Source organism: Periplaneta americana, chromosome 2 (genome assembly GCF_040183065.1).
Source record: "Periplaneta americana isolate PAMFEO1 chromosome 2, P.americana_PAMFEO1_priV1, whole genome shotgun sequence".
NCBI lineage: Eukaryota > Metazoa > Arthropoda > Insecta > Blattodea > Blattidae > Periplaneta > Periplaneta americana.
The window spans coordinates 87,583,675-87,606,200 of NC_091118.1; the positions used below are offsets into that span (position 1 = coordinate 87,583,675).

General features: G+C 35.8%; 1 protein-coding gene across 3 annotated transcripts in view; it reads left to right on the forward strand.

Annotated features, from left to right (window-relative positions):
* The window catches only part of LOC138694389 (long-chain fatty acid transport protein 4-like), a 493,080-nt gene that overhangs the window by 242,063 nt on the left and 228,491 nt on the right, over positions 1 to 22,526 (forward strand). Inside the window, exon 1 of one of the 3 annotated variants that reach the window (XM_069818079.1) lies at positions 7,442 to 8,089. The exons of the other annotated variants lie outside the window; for them this stretch is intronic. Within the exon in view, the coding sequence (XP_069674180.1) occupies positions 8,054 to 8,089 (36 nt within the window). The 5' untranslated portion in view covers positions 7,442 to 8,053. Of the gene's footprint in view, positions 1 to 7,441; positions 8,090 to 22,526 lie in introns of those variants that run through there. 3 annotated transcript variants of the gene reach the window in all.

A 22,526-nucleotide genomic window follows, 5' to 3' on the forward strand; every position in this document is an offset into this window, starting at 1 on the left:
TTTTCCATCTGTTTAGAATTGATGGAGAGTCTGCAAGCAAGTCACCATTCTCATCCTTGATCACATTTACCCTTGGTTGATATCCGTTCTTAAATTCCTTTATACCCTTATATAAATCTCGAATGTTTTTATTCTTACTATTTGTTTCTACCTCATTCAGTTTTTCCTTCAAGTAACCTCTCTTTTTATTCCTAAGTGTACGACTTGCTTCCCGTCTTTCATTGAAATAATTATCTCTCGTCTCCTCAACTGGATCCTGTAAGAATTTTAATTTTGCCTGTTTCCTTCTTTCTACTACGATGCAACAATCTTCATCAAACCACGGTTTCTTTCTCTTAGTTTCATAATAACCTATGCTCTGCTCAGCTGCAATTTTGATACTATCTCTGATATTTTCCCACACGCTATTAACATCTAATTCTTTCTCAACTTCGTCGGAATTTTCTAAAGTGGCAAACCTATTCGAAATTTCGACCTGATAATTTTGCTTAGCTTCCTCGTCCTTTAATTTCAAAATATTGAATTTAGTAATATAAACTTGTTGCTCTACTCGCTTGGCTACTGATAATCTTTCTCTTAATTCTCCAATCACCAAATAATGGTCAGAATTACAGTCTGCACCCCTGAAAGTTCGAATATCTACTATACTGGTATGTCTCCGTTTATCTATCAAGATGTGATGTATTTGGTTGTGTGTCAATCCATCTGGAGAAGTCCAAGTATATTTATGTATATCCTTATGGGGGAATGTTGTACTTTTGACAATTAAATTTTTCGATGTGGTACAGTTGACTAATCTAATTCCATTGTCAGTACTAGTTGCGTGTAGGCTCTCTTTTCCAATAGTTGGTCTAAAAATATCCTCCTATCCTACTTTAGCTTTGAAATTCCCCAATAAAATTTTCATGTGATAGCTAGGGAACTGATCAAAAGTATGTTCCAATTCCTCATAGAAGCTATCCTTTATATGGTCGTCTTTCTCTTCTGTAGGGGCGTGAGCATTTATAACTATGATGTCGCACCATCTACCCTTAAGTACTAAATATGATAACCTGTCACTCATAAATTCGACCTTTTTTACTGTTGATTTTATTCTTTTATGAACAAAGAATCCTGTTCCTAATTGGTGACTATCGTTTCCTTCCCCATAATACAACATGTAATCTCCTATTTGTGATATGCCATTCCCATCTAACCTAACCTCCTGTACTCCCACAAAGTCTATTCTATATCTAGCCAGTTCTTTTGCTACTAATGTTACCCCTCCTGTTCTATAAAGACTAGTTACGTTCCAAGTGCCAAATCTCAAAATCTTATTCCTTTGCTGTGGTCGTGCCAGAGAATCAGTCCTATTCCGAGGCTTATTGTAGGGATTCGTAACAAGCTGTTTTTTACGGTGATGGGTTGTTAGCCCTTCGCCCAACCCCCAAGCTGGAGGACCATCCCTTATCGGCTGTCCACGACTGCTTATTCAATATATTCGCAGCTACCCTCCATATCTGGAGGCCGTCTCCTCTATCCGCAACCCGAGGACGCGCCATGCCGTGGTGATAGGGACCCACAATACATGGGTATATTACTATTATATGTATTATATGTATAAAAACTGGAAATACTTATATGCGCAATGTGTCATTTAAATTCAGTTGGTTAAAGTGAACTGGTATTAATAAATATTTGAAGAAAACATATTCTTGTTGTAGTGTTAGCAGATATGGGAACTTTAGCCGTGAATAAAATTATCCTTTAAGTACTTTCTTTCAAAACGTATTGCTATAAGAATCAAATAAAATACCTTATTCCTTATTCGTATTTAGGCCTGTATAATATGATCGTGCGTAAAAATTATATAATCCATGATATTTGAAAAGTATAAAAGTACATAACTTCTAGTTTAAATGAAATTGACTACATTGATCTCATAATACAAATTAAAACAAATTTAATTTCTCATGTGAATATAAAGGAAAATAAGTGTTGTAATTACTCCACACCTGTGGAGTAACAGTTAGCGTGTCTAGCCGCAAAGCCAAGTAGCTCGGGTTCGATTCTCGATCGGGACAAATTACCTGGTTGACGTTTTTTTCCGGAGTTTTCCCTCAACCCAATATGAGCAAATGCTGGGTAACTTTCGGTGTTGGATTCCGGACTCATTTCATCGGGAGTAACAGTTCATCTTCATCTCATTCAGACGCTAAATAACCTGGATATTGATAAAGCGTCGTAAAATAACCTACTAAAATAAATAAACTGTTGTAATTAAATTAGTTTTAACTACAACGTGCGTCAGACCTCGGCATTCCTTTATTGTTCACCAGTTTCGTTATATTAGGCTGTACTGGAATGTAGGCTACATAGCCTGAGAAGGGAAATTAGACGTGCATTTGTCAATTTAGAGCGATGGTCGCTCTTAACGAAGTTCAGTTTTAAGAATGTTCGCTCATATACTATGTAGAACCAAACACAGAACTCGTGCGCGCTTTGTGATTGTTTTGAATGCAGAAGTATTTATTTCCCATTGCTCTCTAAACTTGTATTTTCCGAACGACATTGCGTTGAATTCCACCACTAGAGCGTGGCTTGTGACGTATGCCACAACTGTCACCAAGTTCTTCATCCCTGGAACGACATTCTGAGTTGGAGAACCGAATTCAAATCCTGGTGAGTCTAACAAGTAAGCTGATTTGGCGACATTTGGATAGATTTTCTCATGTTATTTCCGTTTTTTTCGCCATAATTTCACTCTATCTCTGTAATTAGAAGTCATCCACATCAGCAGTGTAACAGCAATAGAGATTTACTGTACCACGTCATCTTTCCAGAAGACGAACTCCATGAAATTAATATGGCGAACATTTTATTGAAGTTTTTGTTAAGAAACAGATTTTTTAGTTTTCCACAGTATCCTTGAATTAACGTTGGAAATGTTGGGTCCAGGTGAATTGCCACAAAATCCGAACAGGTGAAGGTAGTTATAAGATCAAGATATGTTAATTGCCACAAAATTACCTGCGTTCAATTTTAGAGTTAGTATCTGCGAGATATGATAATTGCCAAAAAACTACCTGCGGTAAATTTTGTGGTTGGTACCTGTGTCGATCAAGTTGCTTATGTTTCGTATCAGTGTCTGTTCTACTCTGCTTAGTGATGACAGTACATTTGACTTACAGTAAAAAGTAAACAACTTTTAGTTATCAACAACTTTAAATTTTATGTTCATTATATAACTAAAAGCATCAAACATACATGGCGGTGTGTCCAAAGAAGCTGCAGAGCGAAGGTTTACACAACAGGGTTAACTGACTATGTGACATGTGTAAGTGTGACTTTACTCATAATCATACCAGCATAGAAATAAGCAATACTTGCAAAAGAAAAGTAATAGAAAACTTACCTGAAAAACCTTAAAAAGTCATTAGTGTTGACAACAGTGGATCTTGAACTTATTGGGCGAAATATACATTTTGCCAGATCAGCTGTACATCCCACATTGCCTAAAACAAGACGAGAGGTACAAGAAGTGCTGGACTCAATGACCATAAAGACAAATAGAGGCGAAGATTTTATTATTGAATACGACTTAGAAAGTGAGTTTCTGTACAGTACAAAGTGGGAGAAAAAATGTTGTTTGTGATAATTCACATATGCCTTCGTGGCAATTCCCACTTGGCTTTGTGATAATTCACACATGGCTTTGTGGCAATTCACATATGGCTTTGTGGCACTTCATATATGTCTTTGTGGCATTTTATTATATGGCTTTGGTGCAATTCACATATGGCTTTGTGGCAATTCATATATGTCTTTGAGGCAATTCACATACCTCACACTGACCCAACCGCAATTTTGTTGCAATTCACTGCTCTCGGAAATGTTAAGTTCCAGATCACGGTGGAATACCCAGAAGTCTATTTCCGATCACATTCACCGTGAAGTTGAAAAACACATAAAAGTTTTCGTTCTTTCATCTTTAATATGCAGTACAAGTGAAATGTTGTGATGCTGCAGAAGATTTGTTCGTTATCGGCGTAGCTCAGTCAGCTAAAGCGCTTACCTGCCGATCCGGAGTTGCGCTCTGACGCGGGTCCGATTGCAGCTTGGGCTGATTACATCGTTGGTTTTATCCCCGAGATTTTCTCCAACCGTAAGGCAAATGACAGGTAATCTATGGGAAATCCTCGGCCTTATTTCGCCAAATACCATCTCGCCATCACAAATTTCATCGACGCTAAATAAGCCCGCAGTTCATACAGCATCGTTAAATAGCTAAGTAAAAAAAAAAGATCAGGTATTCTCATATTCTCTCGGAAATGCAGGTTTATACTCGTAGTATTTTCGAAATCTGAAAGTGGCTTTCGACATACTTCCTGTCTCCTGTATCTCTGTGTGCACGGTGATTTCTCCTACGAATTTTGTTCATTTTATGAGTAGTATCTCTTGGTAAATTCAACTGAAAACGATGTACGTGAAATAATAATTATTAATGGGAAATTATTTGGAAAAAGTGAAGTCCAAAGCGAAACATCTTATTTTAGAAAGCACAGTGTCCGAGAGTATATATTAGAATTCACAATTATAACTAGTTTATAAAGTAATCATGTAATTTCATTTGTCATCTAGTTTAAGAAAGTATTTAAGAACCATAATCCTCTGGCATTGAATATTTTTCTGTTTCGATTTTGTCTTAGGTATACCTTTCTCTTGTATTAACATTATATTAATCATGTATTTCCTTTTTATTGTCTGGTTGAGTAGAAGAGAAGACCTTACGGCCTTAATTATGACAGAAAAAAGGCATTATTATTATTATTATTATTATTGTTGTTGTTGTTGTTGTTGTTACTGTAAAGTGACGATTTACAGTATTTTAAATTATCCCAATTGCCTTTTCATACAATTCGGGAAACATCGGAATATATGGGTGGTGCATCCAACGAAGATTTCAACAGGGACGTTGTAGAAAACACGATTTTTGAGCTGGAATCAGACTCTAATTCTAATAATAATTCTAACACTCCCTATTTTTTTTATAGAGAAACTGCTATTTGTCGCAAAAAGAGATTTTTCACATAATTTTTTCCACTGCAGAAAGATTATTATTATTATTGTTATTATTATTATTATTATTATTATTATTATTATTATTTTAATGTCAACAAAAATGTTTTTATACTTGTATCGGACGAGACTCCATCATCATGTGTTGCTAGAAAACGACTCAGAGTGAGAAATTAATAGAATTCTAGGTTAATAACTCAGCTAGGTCACCAGTTTAATATCTTTATCGTTGCTTCAGTCTTATCCTGAACAGTGAATGTAGTTAAAGTTGGACCCTGAAGATAACTTACAAAACTAAAGAAATCGGATAGTTATGTAAGACTTGCAAGCCAAGAGAGGTTCTTCAGGACACCTTATTCTTGTTAAACTCTATGTAGTCCACACCTGTGGAGTAACGGTCAGCGCGTCTGGCCGCGAAACCAGGTGGCCCGGGTTCGCATTCCGGTCGGGGCAAATTACCTGGTTGGGGTTTTTCCGGGGTTTTCCCTCAACCCAATAGAGCAAATGCTGGGTAACTTTCGGTGCTGGACCCCGGACTCATTTCACCGGCATTATCACCTTCGTATCATTCAGACGCTAAATAACCTAGATGTTGATACAGCGTCGTAAAATAACCCAATTAAAAAAAACTCTATGCTTCGTTAAGTCTGACAGAAACAAAAATATTCTAGCAAGCTGATAAAAAAGTAGAGAATATGAAAAGCTAAGCTTAGTTAAAATACCATTAAACATACCTTGGTCCTAAGGACCCCTTTCAAATGACTCGCGGATCCCTAGCCTAGAGTATTTCAAGTCTTCATAACTATTCGCAAGCCGCGTCTTGACTCAAGTGCTAGTGCACTGGTCTTCTATCCAGGCGGCCCGGGTTGGATCCCCGGCCAGGTCGTGATGAAATTTGTGGTGGACAAAACAGAAGCTGCAGAGGGTTTTCTCTAGGTACTCCCATTTTTCTCTGTAATTCAATCAACACTCTCCACCTCCCTCCTCATTTTCATCTATCATCCGCAATAGCAAAATAGGCTGGGGTGAAGTGTTGAGGGTAGTGCGAGTTTCGATGATGATACAGGAAGAGCTTGAGGCTCCGGGCCCCTGGGGCTTATCAGGTTACCCGTCCGCGAATCGGGACCTGGCTCTATCAGGGCTGAGACAGGATGGCTCATCTGTCACCGTCGGATTCACGAATACCACCCGCCATCTGTCGTACTTCGACAGTCATCGCATAGAAGGGAGTACAAAGGGCCAAACCGTGTCTAAGGGTACGGATCCGTCTCGGGTTCTGTCCTCGTAGAGTCAAGCCTAGCCAACTATTCGTATATCCGTTAGCCAAGTATCTTAAAGTCACAGTCAGTCTTTTCCGCTTCTCTCATGACAGTATTTTTTTTTAATTATTCTTAACTTTACTATTCTCAGCAGATTCTTAAAACTGTGTTGTCCATCCGCAAATAATTTTGGAAGTCTTGTGGTTCATTCACGTTCAGATTATGGAGTAAAAGAGAACCAATATTGATTCTATCACATAAACATTGGATTGTATAGTCTTTTCCTGCGCTTATTTTTCTTTAAGAACTCCGAAAATTCAGTTTCATTTGCGGAAAAATTTAACTCGCTCGTGGCCGACTGGGTAAGCTCTCTGCCTTCCACCGTGACGAGTCGAGTTCGATACCCGCTTGGTTCATGAAATTTTTGGTGGACGAAGCTGGCACGAGGAGTTCTTCTCGGAGTTCAACCGTTTTCTCTCACCATTATCATCATTCCACCAATACTCCACGATCACCCCCACTCTACGAAATCCGGAACCGGACCTCCACAACCAATAAGAAAGTTGTAGGCCTACACATTCAGGACTATTATCGGCGGAATAAACATTGCAGTTTCGCGTTTTGAACTCAACTTCAGTATCATGATTTCATCTCTGTGTGTAAGTGATAAAAGGTAAAGGTATCCCCGTAACATGCCATGAAGGCACTTGGGGGGCATGGAGGTAGAGCCCCATGCTTTCCATGACCTCGGCACTAGAATGAGGTGGTGTGGTCGGCACCACGCTCTGACCGCCTTTTACCCCCGGGAAGGACCCGGTACTCAATTTTATAGGAGGCTGAGTGAACCTCGGGGCCGTTCTGAAAGTTTGGCAACGAGAAAAAATCCTGTCACCACCTGGGATCGAACCCCGGACCTTCCAGTCCGTAGCCAGCTGCTCTACCAACTGAGCTACATACTTGATACAGATATTGGATCGCCATTTGTTGTATGTGCCAATATACGTAGATGTCAAAGTGAATGGGGCCCTTAACATGGCTCGACTGTCCACCAACTATTGTCTTCCTCTTTCATCCCCTCTCCTTCTGCTCACCTGTTGGGAATACAAAACCAAACAGTACAATTAGCGGCCACGATGTAGGCTAGGCCTCGACGTCATGCCAGTCTGAGGTCGATAGTATTGTGGAAGGCAGTGTTCCAGCACCGGTGCGCGAGTTCATAGCAGTTCCTACCTCGCATCTGTCCAGAGTGGGCCAACTTTCTCCGCTCCGCTCGAATCAAGGAACTTCTCTTGCGGACGCGTGTAAAGTGGGTGCTGTTACGGTGGTGTCCTCATTACAGTGGCAGATTATTTAAGAAAATACAATAGTAAACAAGATTGTTTCTTTGTGACTATGCCACCAATGCGAAAGTGCTAGTTCGTGTGAGAATTAAAAATCGAAATTGAAGTTACGGAACTACGAGTGGCGAGTTAAGAAGAGGTAGGCACTCTCGACTTTTTGTGGATCTGGTAGTGCGTGTTGTTGTTATATAACACGCCTGTATTAGCGACAGTGTCATAAAGTCAAAAAGTTTATTCCGGTTGTGTAGACCTATAGCAATCGCATTAACCTACTTGTGGGAGAGAAGTCTTGAAAGAAAACGTTTCCGTGTGTTATGTGTAGCGAAGAAGTGGTTAAGCTGTTACATCACCAGTAATTTTGATCTTCTTACTTCTGAGTTCAGAACAGATATAGACATGTGTAACACCAATTTGGGAGTACCATCAACTAAGGTAATATATAATTTAAATTAAAAACAGTAGATGGTGATGATAATAATAATAATAATTGTTATTGTTATTATTATTATTATTATTATTATTATTATTATTATTATCATCATCTCGTTCCCATTATCATATTCATGCTCCAATCTTGAAATGGGATAATAGGCTGTTTAGTGTAGGTACCGTACCAAAGATTAGTAAGATAATTACCCGTCATGACAACGCCGTTGAAATATAAAAGTCATGTTTTGGAAGTCAATGTCGGTTTGAGCGCATTTGTTTATGATTAAAAAGTGGCGGTAAAGCTATAAATAGTACTTCGTGTGTTTATTGTTTTTTTTTTTGTGATGTTACCTGCTTGATGATAGAATGTGGTTCTCCGGTGACCAGAGGTCCGTAGTCCGTCTGCTTCTAAGATTGTGAAGTTATTGCGGCAATGTTTTTTTTTTTTTTTTTGTGACTGAGTATGGTGTTCCTACTTGTTGGCGTGCATGTGTACTGTTACGATCATAGAGAAGCTACCTGGACCTACTGAAGCGTGTGATTTTTGCGATGTTTGTCAGTGAAGGTTTTGGGATTTTCAAAGGGGCTATTGTTGAATATTGAAGAACTGCGATCGTTTTTGTTAAAATATGCAAACTATGCAACTTGGAATAAGAGGGTTCTCGTAATTCAAGGATGACTGACAGATTTGATTCGTTCAGGTTTTTTGGTATGTTTTGTAGGCCTATATTTATAGGTAAGTAGCGAGTTATCGTGATGTCGGGGATTAGTGACAGGTTAGGTTTGGTTTGTTCAGACTTTTGATGTGTCTTGCAAGTTGCAAGTTGCAACTAGGCTTTTTGGTGGGAAAATTGGAAAAAGGAAGTTTAAATGTATTACATTTGTGAAAAGTGAGTCATTTTGTATTCCTTTTTTCGTATAAATTATACATTTTTAGACGCTTAAATTGTGTTTTCCGTTATTTTTAATGATTTTTATAATTGAGAAACCATGAAATATTGTAATTTTTTAAAGAAAAGTTATAGAAAAAGGCCGTCATGATGGTCTACAATTTTACAGCAAAACCATATTAATATAACGGAAGATTTTTAAAATCTCATTTATAGGAATACTTCATATAGGCGTAGTGTCCATACCTGTGGAGTAACGGTTAGCGCGTCTGGCCGCGAAACCAGATGGCCTGGGTTCGATTCGCGGTCGGAGCAAGTTATCTGGTTGAGGTTTTTTCCAGGGTTTTCCCTCAACCCAATTTCAGCAAATGCTGGGTTACTTTCGGTGCTGGACCCCGGATTCATTTCACTTTTTTTTCTCGAAAAATTACCAAATTTTCACCCATTCCCCCCCCTCCTTAATGAGGCCACGAACAAAATAATTATTGTTACGGTATTTAATATTGTTTAATCATTTGAATGAGTGACAAATTAAAATACAAGTTACTCCAGATCTACATTCGTTAACAGTATCCTAATGACCTAATAATAATTTTTAGATTGTTATAATATTTTTAAATAATCCAAATTTCATACTTCTGTGTACTACATTCTACACTTATGGCCACGGGACCGCTCTAAAGTAATATAAGGAAAAGGAGTATCTCATACAAAAGGCTGAACAACACTGAAGCAGAATTTAGGACAGAATAATACGAAGTTCGCATCGATTTAGGAAGAAAGTGATTAAATTTTGTCTTCATTCATTCATTCATTCATTCATTCATTCATTCATTCATTCATTCATTCATTCATCTTTAAATTTTCGTAGAACAGATTTAGAAGTTATTATTATTATTATTATTATTATTATTATTATTATTATTATTATTATTATTATTATTATTATTATTATTATTATTATTGAGCAATTCCACGAAAATGTCATACTGAGGTGAATTTTTTGAAATTGATGTATGAGTATTTTTGTTGAAGAAATATGTTTATACTTTAAATCGCCTCATTTCGTAAGATAATGTTTAAAATACTCTCTTTTAGTCTATAACTTGCTGCAGATCTTGTCATATTCCAAACGCTTAAAAAAACACGTATAGATACTTATGTTTAGTGTCACAATTTGGACACGTAAATTTGTTTTATTTCGAGCCGTCTTTTTTCTATACTATATTTTGGTCTTTCCTTGAAGTAAATATGTAATTAGTTGAAGTATCCTAAGATCCTAAATAACTTAAAATCATTATAATTATTTGTATTGTAAGTTACGGTCAGTCCGTCACAATAAACATACAAAAACTCTTCCACACAGCACAATAATTGACAGTTTAAAATTTCCTTTGGTATTCTGCGTTATTACTACATGACCAATAAAAAAGTATTAGAACATTTTCTTCTAAAGTGATTTCGTTTTCCGCAGCGGCATTGTGAGTGACTGACATGTCGCGCTCTCAGCTGTTATGTTGTTCATTCTCACAGTGTGCTTAGTTACTTCGACGGCCTTGGTGAAGTTATACGTGAACTGGTGATAAGTGTGCAGTAATTATACCTGAAAAAAGCAAAATGAGATTCAGGCAGCTCATTGCAGCAATAAACAGGTCTCAATATTTACTGCTGTTGCCTGGTTTAAACAGGAAGATGACAGGGAAGTTCAGAAGAAATCCTCTGCATTAGTGTCAGATTATGTAGCGCATGAAAAATAGGCTATGCAGTGAATGTTTGTCTACGAAAAGTGTATTCGGAAATTTTGGCGATTCTTCCGAACATTGAGGTGGTAAAAATATTTTCAGATAAAGCAGCGAGTCATTTTAAACAGAAGTAAACATTGAGCAATGTGACATTGCTTGCTCGCATATTTGGATTTAACATAGAATGGAACTTCTTTCAGTCACATCATGGCAAAAGGGCCGTGGATGTGATTGGAGGCCAAGTAAAAAGGATGGCATGGATGCCTGCGAAATCGGAGAAGAAGATACAAAGCGCTACAGAATTTTGTAACATTGTGAGCAATAAAAACATCCAAATTATTGTTAAGGAGGTAGCACAGATTGAGATAGACGAAGGAAAAAAGTATCTCGAAAAACGATTTGAACATCTTGCACCTATTCCGTCATCTCATGGAGTTCATTACGTGAAAGCGATAGATCCATATGTTTTAGAATATATACAACTGTCTTCTGAACAATCAGTGCGAAAGGTCCACAGGTTCCGTGTGTGAAAAGAAACTAAAGTTTGTTAAGATAACAAGTGACATATTGACAGTGTTCCTGCAGTACATACTTGTTAGACTAAATAAGTGAGTCAACGAGTGCCGTGGAGTGCATCTACGTGTTTCATTCCAATGGTTCAAATTCAATCTAAAAGTAGAACTCAACATTCTAATCTATTATTATGAACATACTATATAACAGCCATAGGCATAGGAAATATAAACTGTGATCTGCGTCACCTTATCGTAATCGATAAGGAGGTCAGTGCCAGATGATTAGGAACGCGCTTGAATAACGTAACATACTGTCTTAGGCTGGGGAGTTGATGCCATATAGAGTGATAAGCTCTGTCAAGGTTGCTGTGACACTCTCATAGTCCTAAAATTAAACACCAATGCATATGGCTAGTATTACAGTATTTAATCACAGAGAAAGAACTATATATGTTATAATAATAATAATAATAATAATAATAATAATAATGATTTATTTAACCTGGCAGAGTTAAGGCCATACGGCCTTCTCTAACACTCAACCAGGAGTAAAGACTGCGTTACAAAAACACTACAAATTTACAAATTACACTACAATTTTACACACAAAACTGAATAAGATAATAATAATAATAAAAAATAAACAACAAATAAGAAGAAATCAGACATAATATATAACATACAGAAAGAAAGAAAAAAGCATAATAATATGTGAACAGCAGGTCAAAATAAATGAGGCCTACAAAAAAAAGACAATTATTCATAATAATAATAATAATAATAATAATAATAATAATAATAAGAAGAAGAAGAATAAGAATAGTAATAATGATGATAATAATAATAATGATAATAATAATACTAATAGTAGTAATAAAATAGTGCAGTACAAAGTATATAGTGAGTACAATATTTCTAAGTACACACAATAAGGAAAATTAAGATTATATATAGCTCAACTTATCACATTAGAGATATACCATTATCGGAAAATATGAAAACAAAAATATAAAATAAGTTGAATATCATTAGAACATAAAAAAATGTGAATACGTGGAAACATGCAATACAACACTTGTCATAATAGTAAGTTAGTTTGGCAACTCGTCATAAGATAATTTTCTAACTTGGATTTGAAAGAATTCAATGTTCGGCAGCCCTTGACTTCAGGCGGCAGAGAGTTCCAGTGACGAGAGGTAGCAACAGTGAAGGATGAGGAATACAGAGACGATGCGTGAAGTGGAATTTCTAGCGTGTTATCGCGTTGTGATCGAGTATTAATATTATGATAGCGAGAGAGAGTATGAAATCGAGCGAATAAATAATAGGGGGATGAAGAGTGCATAATTCGATATAAGGGAGAAAGTGAGTGCAGATTTCTCCTCTCATGTAACCTAAGCTACGATAACTTCTTGAAAGAAGGTGAGATATGATCATAGTATCGAACATTACAAATGAAGCGGACGCACGCGTTATGAACACGCTGTAGTTTCTGAGCGGAATCAATCCTGAGATCACTGAACAAAACGTCGCAATAATCGAAGTGAGGTAGAATGAGTGTCTGTACCAGCGTCTGTTTTAATTTAGATGGATAATGATACAATCTTTTTAGTGAATGGAGAATAGAGAATGCCTTCTTACATGTATATTTAATATGCGTATCCCAATTTAGATTAGATTCGAAATGTACTCCGAGATTTTTGACGGTAGAGCTAAACGGGATGATTGTTTTATTCAGTTTCACAGGTGGAATATTCAGGTCGTTGACTTCAGGAATTAATCTACGGTTCGCGAACAGAATAGCCTGTGATTTACATGCGTTTAGGTTAAGCCCAAATTGTTGAGACCAGGAAGAGATGGAATCAAGATCTTCATTCAGACTATTAATGGTATCGTTTAGTGCGTCGGGACGGGCTGAAATATACAATTGAACGTCGTCTGCATATATTTGATATCTGCAGTGCTTAAATGAGTTGGAAATTCCATTTATATAAATAGAGAAGAGCAAGGGGCCTAATACTGATCCCTGAGGAACTCCTGTATCTACAGTACGCCAGGATGAGAAACGATTATTAGATATGACACGCTGCTGGCGGCCAGTAAGGTAGGAGTACATCCAGGTGATAGCACTATCAGAAAGGTGTAGCGTTTGTAGTTTAGTTAATAGTAGATCGAAGTCAACAGAATCAAAGGCTTTGCTATAGTCCAATAAAACTAGTACAGTAGCCTGTCGTTTATCCATGGCTGCGCGTATGTCCTCAGTAACATTCAACAAAGCAGTAGAAGTGCTATGGCCATTTCTGAAACCTGATTGTAAAGGGTCTAAAAGATTACATTCTATTAGGTAGTCTGACAACTGCTTATGAATGATGCGTTCCAGAGCTTTAGATAAAACGGGAAGAATGGAGATTGGCCTATAGTCTTTTGCAGAAGTAGGTGAATTTACTTTAGGAAGTGGGCGTACCAAAGCTGTTTTCCAGAGTTGCGGATAAACAGACGTGATAACTGAAGAATTGTTATTAAGTAGGCCTATGTAATACTTGTATGTGCATTAATTTAATTTAAGATGCATGGTTAAGCAAACTAATTTTTGTATTCTAGAAAACATATTATTCATTTAAATTAATCGTTATGTTAATTTACTACTTATCAAGTTTCATATTATGACGTACTATTTACGGTTCTGTAAGTGCAACTTCATTTTATAATTCAGATATGTCAGTCAGTTACAGAATGAGGTCAGTCTGTTACACATCACTTTTTCGGCCATAACTCCATTACTAATCGTGGTTTGGAGGTCGTTTTCAACTTAAACTGAAGATTACAATTTCCTTTCCGAACTATATTTTGCAAAATTGTATCAGCAATGACAATTCAGAGAAATCTGTGGAGAACCATGTTCACCCGAAGAGAGAGTTAACATTTATGTCAGTCTGTTACACACACTTTGGACGTAAATAAATAGTATACTTTTCCTATTAAAGACTTTTATTTTTATATGTATCTTAAATGTACGCTTCCCTCTATAAAATCCTGCGGTGACATAGTCTAATTTCAACCCATTATACAATTTAGGCAGACATTTTGCTGTCAAGGTGTACTGTAAATGTCAGTCAGTTACACGTGGAATTGTTCTGTTATTATTATTACTATTATTATTATTATTATTATTATTATTATCTGACAGAAACATAGCTTCAAGATCTTGTTGAGTATAATAATTTATTCCCAAATTATTATACAATTTTTCGTGGTGATAGAAAATTTGAGGATACCAATAATACCCTTGGTGGTAGTGTCTTAATAACTGTCAACAATCAAATATCTACACGTTTAGTATACCGGAAACATGACTATTCATTGGTGAGTGTATATGGATTCAGATTCCTATGGCAGATGGATTCAATTTGTTAATTGTTAATCACTACTTTCCACCCGATACTGACACAAAGTTTTTAAAAACTTATCTAAATTTTCTTGAAAACCATCTTGATACACACAATAATAGAGTAGTTATTCTCGGCGATTTTAATGCTCCTGGTATGAATTGGTCACCTGGTTGTTGTGCTGATAATATTCATTATTACGCCAAAATTAACATTCAAGAGTTATTTTCATCCTCTTGCTTTCTTGGACTGAAACAACTAAATTCAACAGTTAATAACAAAAATTTACTTGATCTTGTATTTACAAATATAAACGAGAGTGAGGTCAATCTGGCCACTCACTTACTAGTTTCGCAGGATAAATACCATCGACCGGTAACAATAAGTCTTAAGTCACACTAACTTTTTCTCCTCAAAATCAACAAAATTCTTTCCTAAATTATTCTCAAAGTGATTACTTGAATCTATAGTGGAGTCTATATAATTACGATTGGTCTTATGTTTGTCAAGCTGTTAATGTTAATGATGCAGCTAGTTCACTATTTTCTGTGGTTAATAGCGCCATACCCCAGGCAGTTTCTGTCACTAAAATCAAAAGGTCTAGTCATCCACAATGGTTTTCTAACTCTTACGTAAACTTGTCAGAAAGAAAGACCATGCACATAAAAATATAAAAATTCAAAACTCAGTTTTGTTATAAAACATTTTCCCTTTGTAGAAAACTTGTTAAACCTAAAATTTAATCTGATAAATTATCATGGCTTCAAAATATTACTGAAAATGTTAAAACGGAACCTGAAAAGTTTTGGAAATATGTTTAATCATTCCGGAAGACAGATAATTATCCCTCAGAATTAATTCTTAATAATGAACACATCACAGGTAAAAAAGACATTGTCAATGCTTTAGCTGATCACTTCACATCTGTTCAGACTAAACACGGCCATACATATAAAAATATTATTACGAATATAACAGACCCATTACCTATAGGCCACCTAAAGTAACACATGATGATGTTCGTAAAGCAATTAAACAACTGATACCAGACGGTATTCCAATTTTATAATTAAAGGATGCTCCTCTGTTAGTCCACATATTTAATTCTAGTTTGAAAAGGGGTGAATTTTCCTCACTATGGAAACAAGCTGTAATTATTCCTATATTTAGAACTGGAAAAATAAATTATGTCTGAAATTACAGACCTATCTCGATCTTAAATAACTTTTCAAAAAATTTTGAAATCATTATTCACAGACACATATCCTTTTATGTGAGAAACAAGCTCAATTCTTCACAACATGGATTTACTAAAACCAAATCCACTGTTACTAACCTGGTTACTTATCTAAATCAAATTGTACCAATAATTGAAACTCAAGGACAAACTGATACGATATGTTTGGATTTCAATAAAACTTTTGATGTAGTTCCGCGCTATAGCCTATCCTACTTCAAAAGTTAGAAAATAATAGCCTTTCTGTAAGCTACGTAAACTGGTTCGAAAATTATATGTAATAGACTTTCATGTGTAAGTCTGTTTAATATACACTTTTATTCTTATAACATAAATTGTGGAGTCCCACAGGGATCTACTTTAGGACCTCTTCTATTTATTACTTTCATAGACGATATATTTAAAAGAATAAGTTCTGACTGTCTATTATTTGCCGACGATTTAAAAAAAATTCGTACAATCAGAAGAGTACTAACTGTCAATCACTTCAATGTGACATTAACTCAGTTGCAAAATGGTCGGAAGACAATGATATGAAAATTAACGTCTCCAAAACTAATGTAATAACTCGTAATGAGTGCACCTCTGCACATAGTGTATTGGACATTGTGCCATTGCCACACATCTGTGACACAGTGCATGAGGGTTGGCCACTAAAGGGAAACTGAGAGGTGGAACTTGAACTGAGACGATTCAATCCGGCATTGGAACTGGAATCCGGTGTGGCTTAGTGAATAAAGCGTCAGCACATAAAGCTGAAAACTCGGGTTCGAGTCCCGGTGCTGGAGAGAATTTTTCTCCGTTCCACCCATCCTTCATCATATAACGCAGAATTCCTGCACAGAAATATCATATGTACTGCAGTACATTACAATAATATAATATGATAACCTTTTCTTGAAAAATTTATTCACTGAAATTTAATTATTATCTAAATAATGTTCCAATTAACAGAACGGTTTGTGTAAAAAATCTGTGATTATTCATTGACAGTGAACTGTATTTTCATAGTCAAGTTGGTTACATTTACAATCACTCTATCAGAATATTGGAAATAATACGGTCAATAACTTATTCTTTTTCCACATCTGATTCTGTTTTAATGCTCTACTGTACATTGGTGCCATCGAAACTCGAATATGCATCTGTAGCATGGAACTCGATTACAACTACAGATTCGGCTAAATTAGAAAACATACAAAGAAAATTGATATATTTATGTTCATTCAGATTTCTGCCCATTAACTCCTAGTATAGTTGCGAGAGAAAATGCGAATATTTTAATTGTCGAAAACTATATCCTAGACGCCATGAGCTTGGTTATCTGTTTTGTAAGGTCCTCGAAGGTGATATGTCCTGTGACTCCTTCTTAAACAATATTACCTTACGTATTCCAACGAAAGATATGAGAGCCCACAAAATTTTCTGTAATAGAAATTCCAAATTTCTTTCACCAGACTCCAGAAGCATTAAAAATGCCAACATGCCTGGTTGTGAATTCGATCCTTTTAATGTATAGACTTAGATTGCTCGTGGCAATGACCTATCATTTATATATTCTTTTAAAAATTATACTCAATTTTCATTATATCATCTCTATTTTTCTCATAGTATAATAGCCTCTATCATAGACTAGAGAAAAATTCTTTGTTCAAGATGGTTTATTTTTATTATTTTATCTTTATTGTTATTGTTATTTTTATTTTTAAGCATCTATTGATGAACATTACAATTTAATTTACTTATTTTAGTTTTTGTATTATTATTATTATTATTATTATTATTATTATTATTATTATTATTGTAAATTAATTGTATTCAAATATTAATTATGTTTACTCTGTATTATTTTATCACTTGTGCTGGGCTATCATTGGCTCATGGCTGTTGACAAGCACATTAATATTATAATAAATAAATCATAAAAATTATTATTATTATTATTATTATTATTATTATTATTATTATTATTATTATTATTCGCAGTCTTCCATTAACTTCTCTGCGTACCCAACGGGGCCGCGGTATATACGAGTAATATTTTTAATGCCGGTATCAGGGATGCGGAAAACTTATTTCCTTCACAATATAGAGACAAATTTTATTTTGTATTGTATTTTCTTAAGTTTATAGTAATATAAGTAGGCGACCATTTGCTGTAATGACTCCTTACTAATGGAGCTATGACTAAGTTTTAGTTAAAAATTTCTTAGGCCTATGTGTATTCAGGTGATACAGTACTTACGCGATGTACTTTAGTTTTATGTATTATATGTAAATGTAGTGGAAAAAGAAACAACAGAGCATATCAGAGCTAACCATAACATACTTGTAATACTAACTCCATGCATGAATACAAAACCAAATAGTCTTTTGACTAGAGAATAGGAAAAAAAAAAAAAGAGCCGACAATCTTATATAATTGTTGGACAAAATCCAGAAACCGCACAACTGGCCTAGAGCAGTAAGTACTCAGCGTTGACAAGGGACGGGTCCGTCGTTTAGACACGCTTTGGTTCTTTGTGAGCACTATATATGCGATGATTATCCAAGATCGGCAGGTAACCTGGGTGGTATTCGTGAAACTGACTCTGATAGGTGGACCATCCTGCCTGAGTCCTCTGATAGAGCCAGGTCCTATTTCGCGCACGTGTAGCCTGGAAGCTCCAGCGGCCTTGAGCCCCAAATCCTTCCTGATCAGCCGACGCTGAGAGTGGGCCATTCTTCCTCAGCCTCAGATAGAACCAGGTCCCATCAAGTTGCGGAAGAAAGTGATAGGCCTACTATCTGCCTTCAGAATAAGAGAATACTAGAAAGTTTCTGGGATTTAGAGATTATGATGCAACTTGCTCTTTCACATTTGGATTATTGCTGCGTAGGAGTCCAGTGAAAATACTGGTCTTATAATGCTAAGAAACTCCGTACTTTGTCAATAATAATACTGCAGTAATAATAATAATAATAATAATAATAATAATAATAATACTGTAGCTAGTAATAATACTGTCGTGAGCAGAAAAAGATATGTGGGGATAATAACTTTCGTTTGACAAATAAAGGCTTTTGAAGGAATCAGTAACGGAACTATTTGCTATAAGTGAAGGAAAAAAATGAGAACGACATTTGAAAAATTAGGGTGGCGAACCGTGGAAAGTCGAAAGTTCCACCTCTCTGACAGCAAGCAATAAAATAACAAAGCCCATTAAACATAATTATAGAGTAAGATAAAATAAATTGTGTGCTATTACAGTAAGCGTCGAAACAACTATTAAAATGAGTTGCTACTGGTCATGTTTACGTAACAACCAAGTATTTATTTGGCAGAATATTTAGACGTATTGTAGGTTCTGTGCTTGGCTTAGTGCTGCAATTATGTTTCTTACAACTGAAGAAAAATCTTTATTATTGAGTATTAGGCCTATTTCTGTTTACAAGGATTTGAACACGTTTTAGATGACCAGACCTTCCACCATGTAATGTCTACGTATGATATATGTTAATGGAAGTCCATCTTTATACAGAATCCACCGACAGTAATATTGTGGAACTACGGGAAGTTACTGGCTTTCTTACACCAATTGCAGCAGCCTATTTGAAGACATATTTGAGAATTTGCATGAACGTTATGAATGTTATAGGCCAGTAGTGTCAGAGTTGTAAGCTCCAAAACCGGTTGTGGAGCTAGATCGGAGCGTGAACTTGCTTATGTCTGTGGAAACACCGGAGCACGCAACAAGTCTAGTGGAGCGCTCCGCTCCGTTTAGTCTCTGTCTGACAATGCTGTTATAGGCCTACAGAAAATTATGGAAAGCATTTTCAACATGCATTTTAAACATGATTTTGAAAAAGGAATTTACAAATATATTATGTTTCAAATGGAACGGAATTTTCGGGAGGGGGGACACTATGACTCAATACTGCGACTTTTTACGATCAATTGGGCTACCTCTCAAGCTAGGCGTACTCCCAAGCCCACACCGGCTGACTACACTAAGGTTCTCTACGTACCCAGTTATCGAGGAGACAACCCCACTCATCCCTAGACCAGTCCACTCCGTGCGTTGCCAGTAAAATTGTATGATTCCGTAATGAAACAAAACAATAGAAAATTAATGGTAGGCCTACACATTATAAACGTCATTTCAGTTTTTCTTTGTGGGGAGGGCATAAGGTTTTTTTAGAGAACACCTTGCAGGGTATATAGTGTGGCGTACTCCCATCTTATTTCCTCTGAAATGAACTATTTTCCATACCGTAAACTGGATCAACTTGATTGTTGGGATTAACTTGACCATAAAACAAAACAAAAGCTTAAACCGAAAGGCATTGTTGCTTTGAGATATGATTTTGTTTCTCGTGACTAGCTTTGCAGCTAAATTACAAAAATTAGTCACCCTAAAATTTCCGATTTCATTTGCCCACTTATATTCCAGACGGTGTCTAAATATTCCCTTTTCCATGCGTGACGCCTCTAGCAGAATTTTAATTTAAGAAATTTAGAAATTAATGGAGAAACACTCCTAAATATAATTTAGCACGTTTTATAGCACTTTTGCGTTTTTTTTAATAGTTTACAGAAGTTGCTTAGACATCTGTCTCCAATATCTTTAAACAGGTCGTCGATTATTAGGAAAGAAGTGAATTATAAACCTGATGGCACTCCCTATCCAAGCCGGAGTTGAACACAGACCCTTAGCATAAGCAATAAAGTAGAGTAATGATATTACGAATTCAGAAATGCATGGATTTAGTTATGCATGCAGTCTATTCCAGGACCGCATTATGCAGAAAGGAACCAACCCACAACCAAATTTGTCTCAAAAATGAAATAATTCCAAGGATCCATATTTTGAACAAAGATACTTCCTATAATATGATTTTGGTTAAATAAATAAGTGTGTAGTTACATTTATTTGTGAATTTATTACTTTCATTTAACTTTCAAAGTGAATTTTTCTCAGTTTAGGTATCATGTGGGTTGGTTCCTTTCTGCAAAATGTGGTCCAAATAGTATAAACATGTTAATTTCTGTCTAGGACTGTTGTCTCTGACGGGACAAGGCATTGACGTATTATATGCCGTTGCCACAAACAATTTCCTGACTTAGCCGCAACAAATCTCGTCTTTTATTTCTTAAGCGTTTATAAAATTGGAATAATATAATATTAAAAGCACAGTTTTCACATTTCATTTTTTTTCTTTAGTAGTACCATCAAATTATCAATTGCCTCCCCCCCTGCTTCTGATACACAGGTGTGTTAGAATTTTATCCCTTTTACTTCATAGAAGTCTACTAAATGTGCTTCAGCCATAAAATTGCTTAATCCTCTGGGTATCGGAAAAACTTTGAATGTGGCGATTTGAAGTTATTGCCTCTTCTATGTTTTCTGCTTTATGTAATGTGGCAGTATTAATATAAAATTGAACATTTAACATAAAATCAGTTAATGAAAATTACTCGTATTTAGTCAACTGAATGTTGGAATGTCCGTAATACATTATTATTGAAGGTTATTGCATTTCATAACCAACTTGTATTATGAATATTAATAAGCTACCTTGAAAACAATCTCATATCATTTTAAACTTCATGATCATGCGTGGGCGACTGATCATGGAGGCTGGTTTGTTTATCCCTCACCCCTGAACCTATTTCATGCGCTATCTTCTAGACCCGTTTTGTTTCCGCTTGCTTCGTTGCATCAGTGGCGGACGTCTTTCAAACATTATACTGAGTTTAACACGTAACTAATTATCTTTTTCTATTGTTAGTAAGAAACATTGTACAAACGTGTGTAAACGTCCCAAACGTCACTCCAATGTCACTCACTCATCATTTGTAATGTTAGTATATCAACTTACAAAATATAATATTGAATCATTGTTCCATAGATTAATTTGAAAGTTTAATATTAATATTCACGGAAAACTCGAAATAATGACGTATCAATAAACATTTTACAAACCTATAGGCTTAACCAGTTTGCAACAGTTTTGCAACACAATTATTTTACACTTTTACTATGTGTACCCGTACTTGGGGATGATTCCGAAGACTTCTGAAACCTCTTTCTCTGAACTAGTGTATTAATATTGGTTTTAAACCCGATGAACACAATCGCAAAACTGAAAGTCATCGTCTCAGATCTACCTACATATTCTTTCTGGACATGGGGAATTCGGAACTCACTTCGAACGATTCAACGTCCCAGAAGACACAGATCTTACTTGTTCTTTCCATAAAGATTTGCATAAAGTGAAACACTTCTGAATTTTAATGCCGAGTGCTCTGCAGATTATCTACCACATTATTGTATTGTCTTTAAAAGACTGTAGAGCGATCTCTCAAGAGAAGTAAATCTCTCTTCATTACGTAAGTGTGTAGTATAATGAAATTACAGTTATTTATTTAACTAAAGTTCCAACATATCTTGGTAAATAAGGGATATCTTGAATGGAGATTTAATAATAATAATAATAATAATAATAATAATAATAATAATAATAATAGGCCGAAGTCGTAATATTAAAAATGAAAGGTCACCCCTAAATCCTTGAGATTATAGCGTCAATTAGGGCTATATGCGTGTGATTCGCGCTTTGCAGGTCTGTGATAACCACAAACTCATCCTAACAACTTGAGAGTAGTGACCTGTACGCATAATACTGT